This window comes from Solanum tuberosum, unplaced genomic scaffold, assembly GCF_000226075.1.
Source record: "Solanum tuberosum cultivar DM 1-3 516 R44 unplaced genomic scaffold, SolTub_3.0 scf00083, whole genome shotgun sequence".
In the NCBI taxonomy this organism is placed as follows: domain Eukaryota; kingdom Viridiplantae; phylum Streptophyta; class Magnoliopsida; order Solanales; family Solanaceae; genus Solanum; species Solanum tuberosum.
The window spans coordinates 476400-487755 of record NW_006239015.1 but is presented as its reverse complement, the minus strand read 5'-3'; the positions used below and the strand labels follow the sequence as shown (position 1 = coordinate 487755).

At 38.4% G+C, this 11356-nt stretch overlaps 1 protein-coding gene across 2 annotated transcripts; it reads left to right on the top strand.

Moving 5' to 3' along the window:
- Positions 1 to 1353: 1353 nt before the first annotated feature.
- Positions 1354 to 10868, top strand: LOC102591660 (callose synthase 11-like). 2 transcript variants are annotated; one of them, XM_006346978.2, is made up of 3 exons: positions 1354 to 7044; positions 9675 to 9846; positions 10678 to 10868. In XM_006346978.2, the coding sequence occupies exon 1, from the start codon at positions 1743 to 1745 to the stop codon at positions 7041 to 7043; it is 5301 nt and encodes a 1766-aa protein (XP_006347040.1). In that variant the 5' UTR covers positions 1354 to 1742; the 3' UTR covers position 7044; positions 9675 to 9846; positions 10678 to 10868. The 2 variants fall into 2 exon arrangements, with proteins under 2 accessions (XP_006347040.1, XP_006347039.1); XM_006346977.2 differs by having other exon boundaries at positions 1354 to 7049.
- The last annotated feature ends 488 nt before the right edge of the window (positions 10869 to 11356 follow it).

Genomic DNA, 11356 nt, shown 5'->3' with positions numbered 1-11356 from the left:
TGAATTCTAAGTAGATTAATTTTTAAAAAATAATTCAATTCTTTCAAATATAACATCTTCACGTAAAATAAAATAGAAAAAATAACAGATAAGCTAAATTTATGCAAATTATCCTTGCATCCAAAAACTCTTTGATGGAATGAAACTCTACCATTAATGAATTATTATGAAGTACTCATAGAGGAATGCTTGCAAGTTGCAAACATTTTAGATTGACCTAATATATACATATAACATTTAACTTGATGTCAGCCGACAATTATTATCTTTAATTTTGAATTTACATAAGTAGACACTTAAATTTATATAAAATTGAATAAATAGACATATTCATCCTACATGGCAATTTTATGTCATATTTGTATTATGCCACGTAGAACACGTGTGTCTACTTGTTTAATTTATACAAGTTTAAGTGTCTATTTATATACTCTCAAAATTGAAAGACATAATTATTCGCTGAAGTTAAATTAATGATCATATTTATGTATTATGCCTTTCAGATACAGGGGGTTAGTAATGCGTTTCCATGTAGAATAAGAAAAGTATATTTGCTTTAGGAATTGCAAACATTGAAGACATACTTATTAAGGGAAAAGTAGAGATGCTAAAATTCCAAATTAAGATCCCTATAAGCCTCTCTTTTCCACATCATAGACATGATAATCACTTGATTGTTTTCCTACAAATATGAATTCCCTTATAATTGTATAAATAAATTGATTTAACTTTTCGATATAATTTTTTTTTTAAAGAAATAAATACAAGATTTTTCAGAAGCTATTTGTGTGAATTATTTATTTTTTAAAGCTATACTTAATTGCAAATTCGAGATTTTCTTTAAAAAAGATCGTCCGCTCAATTGCAAATTTATCCAAAAATTCTATATTTAAATGGACATTCACACTAAGATGTTTATGATAATGATAGACTATTTTTGTCGTTTTATCATATATGGACATTCATTTCCTATAAATAATTTATCTAGTCTTGTGATATTATCCTTTTAGACCTTTGATTTTCTATTCAATGTCTGGAGTTTATATTAAAGTTTTAATTAAATTTAAATGCGTACTGTAAGATTCATATGGGGTGGTGTTCTTCACTTAATTTTTTTTTATATCAAGAGTTCAAATTCGAAACCTCTTATAAGAATGAATTAGTTCTAGCACTGCATCGCCACTCAATCTTAGACATCCCCTTTTGATTTAAAAGACATTATGCCTTTTAAGTCATTTTTCTGCATATTTTATTGCCTATTTAAAATTTTATTCAATTTATTGATAATTTTAATATTTAAAATTTGCTCTTATCCCCATAATACTTGTTTTGAATAATAGCCTTGTCATGTTGTCTTGTAGGTTTCTCACAGAAAGCTGCAACTTTCAAACTTTCGTCCTACACACAAACTCCCACAACCGCAGTTGTTGGCGCGTGGTCTACGTCACTACATTCCCTTTTTTTCTGCAACTCTCAATAAGTTCCTCCGTTTTCCTCTCATTAAAAATCTCACCTTTTACTCCATTAAAGTTACACTGTTGATTCCCTTTACCAATACCCCACCCCCCAGCGTACCCACCCTACCCAGTATTCGAATATACCCGTTACTTTATTATATATTATAGTATATGCGTATGTGTTTGTTTGTTTGCAAGTGGCAACTTTTGCTGTTTGAAATTTTGGGAGAAAAGTGGTTTTGGAGAGTTACCCATTAGTGAAAAGCTGCTGTAGAACCAAATGCAATGAATCTCCGGCCAAGGCCACAGTTCACGCGCGGTAGTGGTTCTGATGACGCGCCACCGCGGCAGCAGCAACCTCGAGTGGAGCCATTCAACATTATACCCATCAATAATTTGTTGGCTGACCATCCTTCTTTGAGGTATCCAGAAGTGCGTGCTGCTTCAGCTGCTCTACGCGACGTTGGGGATCTCCGGCTGCCGCCGTTCATGCCATGGCGTGACACCATGGACCTCATGGACTGGCTTGGGCTCTTCTTTGGGTTCCAAGATGATAACGTGAAGAATCAAAGGGAAAACTTGGTTCTCCAGTTGGCTAACTCTCAAATGCGCCTTCAACCACCGCCTTCCTCCCCGGACCGCCTTGACTATGGTGTTCTCCGGCAGTTCCGGCAGAAGCTATTGAAAAATTACTCATCTTGGTGTTCATATCTTGCGAAGAAGTCACAGGTTCGACTACCGAGACGCCAAAATCCTGAAATTTCTCGTCGTGAACTCTTGTATGTATGTCTGTATTTATTGATTTGGGGTGAGGCTGCAAATCTCCGTTTTACTCCTGAATGTTTGTGTTATATTTATCATCATATGGCTATGGAACTAAATTACATTCTTGATGGTCACATTGATGAGAATACTGGACACCCTTTTGTTCCTTACACTTGTAAGCAATTTGGTTTCTTGGATAAAGTTGTCACTCCCATTTATATGACAATTAAAGGTGAAGTTGAGAGGAGTAGAAATGGCACTGCCCCTCATTCAGCTTGGAGGAATTATGATGATATTAATGAATTCTTTTGGAGTAGGAAGTGTTTTCGGAGGCTGAAATGGCCGCTTGACTTGTCAAGTGCTTTTCTGGATACTACTGTTGGTAGGAGAGTTGGTAAGACGGGGTTTGTGGAGCAGAGGACCTTCTGGAATATATTTAGGAGCTTTGATAGGTTGTGGGTGATGTTGATACTATTCTTTCAGGCTGCTGTTATTGTTGCTTGGCAAGGTACAGATTTTCCATGGCAGGCTTTGGAAAGGAGGGATGTGCAAGTGCAGTTGCTTACGATCTTCATAACTTGGGCTGGTTTGAGGTTTATTCAGTCGATCCTTGATGCTGGAACTCAGTATAGTTTAGTTACCAGGGATACAGTGTGGATAGGTGTGAGGATGGTCTTGAAAAGTGTAGTTGCTGTGACATGGGCAGTTGTGTTTGGGGTGTTCTATGCAAGAATTTGGATCCAGAAGAATTCTGATAGGAGGTGGTCATACGAGGCTAATCAAGGGATCTTCACATTTCTTAAGATTGCTCTGGTGTTTATCATCCCAGAGTTGTTAGCTCTTGTTCTTTTCATTCTCCCATGGATACGAAATGTGATTGAAAACACAGACTGGCCAATATTTTACTTACTAACATGGTGGTTCCACACCAGGATTTTTGTGGGTCGCGGACTCAGGGAAGGGCTTATTAATAACATAAAGTACACAATGTTTTGGATTGCTGTATTGGCGTCCAAATTTGTCTTCAGTTATTTCTTTCAAATAAGGCCGCTGTTTGGTCCTACACGGGCTCTTTTGAATTTGAATAATGTGAAGTATAAGTGGCATGAGTTTTTTGGTAGCACAAATGAGCTAGCAGCTGTTTTGTTGTGGATTCCAATTGTTCTTATTTATCTAGTTGACCTGCAGATCTGGTACACTATCTATTCTTCTATTGCAGGAGGAGCAGTTGGGTTGTTCTCACATATAGGTGAAATTAGGAACATTAAACAGCTCAGACTCAGATTCCAGTTCTTTGCAAGCGCATTGCAGTTCAGTCTGATGCCCGAGAATCAGACTATTGATGCTAAGGACACCCTGGTTCACAAGCTTCGGAATGCAATACATCGGATTAAGTTAAGATATGGACTTGGACAGCCATACAAGAAGATTGAATCGAGCCAGGTGGACGCAACTAGGTTTGCCTTAATATGGAATGAGATCATCATAACTATGAGGGAGGAAGACCTCGTGAGTGATCACGAGCTGGAGCTGATGGAGTTGCCACCGAACTGTTGGGATATTAAGGTTATTCGTTGGCCGTGTTTTCTCTTGTGCAACGAGTTGCTTCTTGCTCTCAGCCATGCAAGTGAGCTGGCAGATGCACCTGATAGATGGGTTTGGTTTAGGATATGCAAGAATGAGTATAGGAGGTGTGCAGTGATTGAGGCTTATGACAGCATCAAATACTTGCTACTAGAGATCATTAAACACAACACTGAAGAGCATTCAATAGTCACTGCACTTTTTAATGATATTGATGTTTGCATTCATTCTGAAAAGTTTACTAAAGCCTACAAGATGACCCTCTTGCCACGCATTCATGAAAAGTTGGTATCTCTTATTGAGCTTTTGCTCAGGCCAGAGCCGGATTTGCGTGATATGGTCAATGTATTACAGGCCTTGTATGAGGTTTCAGTTCGGGAATTTCCAAGGGTGAAGAAGAGAACAGAACAACTGATGCAGGAAGGTCTTGCTCCTTCAAATCCAGATACCAATCAGGGGCTTCTTTTTGAAAATGCAATTGAGTTTCCTGATATCCAAGATGCTTTCTTCTTTAGGCAGCTGCGCCGTTTGCAGACAATTCTTACTTCCAGAGATTCAATGCACAATGTTCCAAAAAATAAGGAAGCAAGACGGCGTATTGCTTTCTTCAGTAACTCTCTTTTTATGAATATGCCACGAGCTCCTCAGGTAGAGAAGATGATGGCCTTTAGCGTCTTGACCCCTTACTATGACGAGGAAGTTCTGTTTGGCAAAGAGAGTCTTAGGAGTCCAAATGAAGATGGAGTATCCACCATATTTTATCTGCAGAAGATTTATGATGATGAGTGGGAGAATTTCATGGAACGGATGCGTACAGAAGGAATGAAGGATGAGAAAGAGATATGGAACACTAAAGCAAGGGAGGTTCGTCTCTGGGCGTCGTACAGGGGGCAGACTCTGTCCCGTACTGTAAGAGGCATGATGTACTATTACAAGGCTCTCAAGATGCTTTCCTTCCTTGATTCTGCTTCAGAGGTTGATATAAGGCATGGCTCACAAAGTATTGTTTCACTTGGTAGGGATGGCTCTGGCATGTTACAAACTTCTCGAAAACTTCACAGATCGAGTAGCAGTGTCACCCTTCTTTTCAAAGGACACGAGTTTGGTGCTGCTCTAATGAAATTCACTTACGTGGTGACATGCCAGGTGTATGGTTCTCAGAAGAAGAGGCGTGATCCACGTGCTGAGGAGATCCTAAATTTGATGAAGGATAATGAGGCTCTCCGAATTGCTTATGTAGATGAGGTTTACTTGGGAAGAAATGAAGTAGAATACTTTTCCGTTCTAGTGAAGTATGATCAACAGCTGAAGCAAGAAGTGGAAATTTATCGCATAAAGTTGCCTGGTCCTCTGAAACTTGGGGAGGGTAAGCCGGAGAATCAGAACCATGCCATTATCTTCACCAGAGGTGATGCAGTTCAGACTATAGACATGAATCAAGACAATTACTTTGAAGAGGCACTTAAGATGCGGAATCTATTGGAGGAATTCAAGGAGAATTATGGTATAAGGAAGCCCACCATTCTGGGAGTTCGTGAAAATATCTTTACTGGTTCTGTGTCATCTCTTGCTTGGTTCATGTCTGCTCAGGAGACAAGTTTTGTGACTCTGGGGCAACGCGTTCTTGCCGATCCTCTCAAGGTACGGATGCACTATGGTCATCCAGATGTCTTTGATAGGTTTTGGTTCTTGTCCAGAGGTGGCATCAGCAAGGCTTCCAAGGTGATTAATATAAGTGAGGATATATTTGCTGGATTCAATTGTACCTTGCGAGGTGGCAATGTTACCCACCATGAATACATACAAGTGGGTAAGGGAAGGGATGTTGGATTGAATCAGATCGCCATGTTTGAGGCTAAGGTTGCTAGTGGTAATGGTGAACAAGTTTTGAGCAGAGATGTGTACAGGTTGGGTCATAGACTAGACTTCTTTCGCATGCTTTCATTCTTCTACACAACTGTTGGCTTCTTCTTCAACAACATGATAGTGGTGGTAATGGTCTATACGTTTTTGTGGGGGCGCCTTTATCTTGCACTCAGTGGTGTTGAGGAGTACGCCAGCAAAAATGCCACCAGCAACAAAGCACTTGGTTCAATTTTGAATCAGCAGTTTGTTATCCAGCTTGGTGTGTTCACTGCCCTCCCTATGATTGTCGAGAACTCTTTGGAACATGGTTTCCTTCCGGCAGTCTGGGATTTTATAACTATGCAACTGCAGCTTGCCTCACTATTTTTCACATACTCAATGGGAACCCGTGCACATTTCTTTGGAAGGACCATTCTGCATGGCGGAGCAAAGTATCGAGCAACTGGACGTGGTTTTGTTGTGCAGCGCAAGAGCTTTGGTGAGAACTATCGACTGTATGCTCGCAGCCACTTTGTCAAAGCAATCGAACTTGGAGTGATTCTGGTTGTTTATGCTTCACATAGCCCCTTGACTAAGGATACCTTTGTGTATATAGCTATGACTATATCAAGTTGGTTCCTTGTTGTGTCATGGATAACATCTCCCTTTGTGTTCAATCCTTCTGGGTTTGACTGGTTAAAAACTGTGTATGACTTTGATGATTTCATGCATTGGATTTGGTACAATCGAGGAGTTTTTGTAAGAGCAGATCAAAGTTGGGAGACATGGTGGTATGAAGAACAGGACCACTTGAGAACTACTGGTCTCTGGGGAAAATTGCTTGAGATTATTTTAGATCTTCGTTTCTTCTTCTTTCAATATGGAATTGTGTATCAATTGCGTATTGCTGGTGGTAAAACCAGTATTGGTGTTTACTTGCTGTCTTGGATTATTATGGTCGCCGCTGTGGCAATTTACATTGCCATTGCATATGCAAAGGATAAATATGCCATGAAGAGGCACATATATTATCGCCTGGTGCAGTTGCTTGTCATTCTGGTCACGGTATTGGTGATTGTTATATTGTTGAGGTTCACCCTGTTTACGCTGTTTGACTTGATCACAAGTTTGTTGGCATTTATTCCAACTGGATGGGGCATAATCCAAATTGCCCTAGTGCTCCGGCCCTTTTTGCAGTCTACTTTGGTTTGGAGCACTGTTGTGTCATTGGCTCGGTTATATGACATGATGCTTGGGTTAATTGTTATGGCTCCTTTGGCATTTCTATCATGGATGCCTGGTTTTCAATCCATGCAGACAAGGATATTATTTAATGAAGCTTTCAGCAGGGGCCTTCAGATTTCTCGTATCCTCACAGGCAAAACTTCATAATGTGAGGTGATACCCTAATTTTAGGTGGTTGTTTTTTCTATTTATTGTATGATTGGAAGTGTAGCTTTTAATTCACATGCTACATATATCTGTTGGTACCTTTTAAAGTAGTTAAATGACTTGTTTTTTTGTCCAAATTTATAGTGATCTGATTCAATTAAACCAACTTTAAATTCATAGTGGCTTAGATGAAATCCAATTTAATTAACCTTTATTAAAGGTGATAATAATCTCTGTATGAGAGGCCTTTGGTGCACTGTTGTTTATGAGGCCAGCAACATGACTCTATCTACAACATGATGGAACTGACTGAATTACTTGAGAAAGAACCCAAAAAAAAGCGGACGTTCTTACTTTTGACATTTTGTCCACTGCTTGTTAGGCTGTTTTGGACTGGTTAATCTGCAGTGCTTTCTTGGCAGAGATTTAATAGTTCTGAATAGTGCTGATGTAGAAACAGATCCATTGAGAATATATTTGCTACCTTTATATCTGCTGGACTTAAATGCTTTTCTAGTGAAACAAGACTAAGATGAATGCTAATGAGGTTAGGAAGTCTTTGCATTTCAAGAGTATAACATGCAGATAAAGTACTTCTCCCTTTATAATATCTTATGTGACACTATTTCCTTTTTAGTCTGTTCCAACTTCCAAAGAGAATGGCCTATTTATATATTTGGAACAGTCTAACTTTAAACCTTCTATTTTATCCTTAATGACATGATTTTATAGCTACACAAATATCATGACATGTTTAAGACCACAATTTCCAAAAGTCTTATTTCTTTTAATTCACTTGCCTAGTCCACATTTTAGTTTACCCTTATTTTTTCTTATCACATTTCTTTCTTAATGATTTGAATAACGCCTTCCCTGACATGTTTTCTGCTGTGAATAGCAAAGCAAAATGTTGATGTTTATAATATCAGTATCCTGTTAGTGGAACCCCCATCCCAAACCTCCCATTCTTTTCTAAGCTTTTGTAAGATGGGCTAAAATTATACTTGTAGAGGGATTTGCATTTACTGTGGAAATTCCTTTTCTCTACAATTAATATCTTCTTTCGAAGGCAAAAAGATTTTCAAATCTCATAATTTATGATCAATTCATTCAACATTTCCATTTTTAGAGGACAGAATTTTCACATCCAAATTATGTATTTGATATACCAAAAAGAGTATTAAGCAAGGAATTTACAATATGGTGTCACTAATGTTCACCATATTGACTTGTTTGAAAATAACTCTTGAATCTACACCCTTCTCACCAAAAAGATCAAGAATTTACACCATATTGAGTGATCAGCTCCTAATGTTCAAGTCATTCTTTGCTTGATGATAATGTCATCAAGAGTTAGCAACTTTGACACCATGATACTCAACAACCTCTCGGTTAGCTAGAAAGTTTGAGGGTACTACTTGATAATTTATTGTTCTACCATCTTTTCTGGGCTTGAAAGCTGACAATGAATCAGATGTCTTACCAATTGGTTACACACTCATTGGTTGCCCTGTGTCTTCTATCATATGATATCGACATTAGTTCTCCATCTTACCTCTAAAAGAACTACTAGACAGTGCAACTCATTTAGTTTTCTGGTTTCCCTTGCAGTCACGTGTAATTATTAATTAATGAACCATTTTGTTGTCGATTTGCTACCTGAAACTACAAATTTTGAAAGTTAAAACATCTCAGGACCTAACTTTTCCCCTTTTCGCTCTTAATAAATTCTGCTATACTACAATCTTTCTTCTTCAATCAGCTGATCTACATGCGGAAAACACAGCACTTCCCTAAAAAAAGTTTCACAGCTGATTCTTCTCAACAAGTGCATGCCAATAACTATGAAGGGTCTCTTTTTATGTGTAACAATTTGCCAGTTTGTTTAGGAAAATTGCAACTAATGAAGCCTGATGTAATTCAGTTACCACTTATGACATTGCTAACTGGTGTCAAGTCACTAAGTAAGGAATGACTTGTTTGGAAATAACTCTTGAATTTTCACCCTTCTCACCAAAAAAGAGAAAAGGAACAAAAGATTTTTTTTTGATTGAAGGTCCCAGGATGGGTGGGGTATTGTTAGGGGCCTAAAGAGATTATAATTCCATGAACTCTGATTTGAGGTAAAAGAATTAGGCATCTTAGGCTTTGTGGTGCCAAATATATGATGCACACCAAGCTGAGAAAATGTTAGAAATAGTCAGATTCTTACAGCAGTTTAGAAGCTAAGTTTTTCCTTTTTGTAAATGTCCTGATGTTGCACATCCTCAGTGCTGGTGGCTAAGTACATCAATTAAATCATTTGGTACACCTCAATAGGTCATACATTCAAAGATCATGTGCTATTTTTTATTTTTTTTGATAACCGAGAAAGTGACCCGCCGCCCTTTGGACCAATCACAGCCTTCTAAACTCGGTGGATAATGGGCCCACCCCTCTACCCTTCTCCACTTAAATACCGGGCTTCGCTTTGCATGGTGTGGGCTTGAACCTGCGACTCGAGTCACAAATCCTCCACCTTTTGCCACTCAAGCTAGGCCTTGGGGGCTCTTATCAATATATTTTTTAATGCTTGAGATTCTGATTTTCAACGATCATGCTTGTTTTAGTTAACTTTTCTGTTGATTGCAGGAACAAGTTAATTTCAGAGGCATGTGCATCTCTTTTCTAGGTAGATTATATAGGCTGTGTTTCTTGATAAGCTCCTTCATTTTTTCGTGGGCTCTTGGATGAGGAATTTGATTTTGTGCCTTCTACTCAGCCTGGGGTACCCTCTTGTTCTTCAGTCTACCAAGTCGACGAGGTTAATACGACTTCTTTTGTGTATTCTCCTTACTACTTACAACTGTGTGGTTATTGCTTTATTTATTTTTGGGTTGTATATATGGGTAATTTTAGGTTATATTAGTTTTCGGTTGGCTGGGAGGGAGGATGGTCAAAATTTCTACATTGACGGCTAAAAATTTTGATCTGACTGATCAGCTCCTAATGTTCAAGTCATTCTTTGCGTGATGATAATGTCATCAACAGTTAGCACCTTTGACACCATGATACTCAACAACCTCTCAGTTAGCTAGGAAGTTTGACGATACTACTTGATAATTTATTGTTCTACCATCTTTTCTGGGCCTGAAAGCTGACAATGAATCAGATGTCTTACCAATTGGTTACACACTCATTGGTTGCTATAGATTTGGAATGTTCTTGTGTCTTCTATCATATGATATCGACATTAGTACACTCCATCTTACCTCTAAAAGAACTACTAGACAGTTAACTCGTTTAGTTTTCTGGTTTCGTTTGCAGTCATGTGTAATTAATGAACCATCTTGTTGTCGATTTGCTACCTGAAGCTACAAATTTTGAAAGCTTAAAACACCTCAGGACCTAACTTTTCCCCTTTTCGCTCTTACTAAATTCTGCTATACTACCATCTTTCTTCTTGAATCAGCTGATCTACATGCGGAAAACACAGCACTTCCCTAAAAAAAGTTTCACAGCCGATTCTTCTCAACAAGTGGACACCAATAACCATGAAGGGTCTCTATTTATGTGCAACAATTTACCATTTTATTTAGGAAAATTGCAACTAATGAAGCTTGATGTAATTCAATTACCACTTATGACATTGCAGGTTTGCACCAGTTTAACTAAGCGGATGTGGAGCAGTTGGGGCTTTTCTTCTTAGTTTTAGTCTTAGTATGGATAGCAGGTTCAGGAGTCATGGTTAGATGATACCACGATTCCAATTTTGTAGTAATGTACATATGGCCGCATGTAAATGGCATATTTGCTTCTGATAATAACACAATAATGCGTATTTTTCTTTGATGGGTTAATGGACTGCAGTGGACTGTTCACCAACTATGGTTTGGCTACTGAGCTTGCAGCTGTTTGTTTTTTCTCTATTTTTTCAGTAGTAAAGAGAGATTGAATTGTACGTGCAAATGTTAGTTGGCTAGCATAATTACAGAGGCTTACTCCATTTTGGGCTAATCTACTCAGTTGCACTTACATTTTCCAAGTAATCAACCTCTCAGACATATCCTTCCTTTCCCCAACTCAGTCCAAAGCCACCTGTGAAGGAGAAGAGGTGCCATCTAATCTCTTACAAAAACAACCGACTACTTCAGTTTATTCCTATTATGTGATAAGCCTGACTGCGCAGTGTACTGGAGAAACCTGCCAATGCATCGGCGGCGAAACATACAAGGTCAGAGATTGTCACGATTATCTCAGCAAGGTCTAGACTGCAAATGAGCTCACTAGAAAAAGAAATTGATAATTTTGTTGAAGGGAAGAAAACTTTAAAG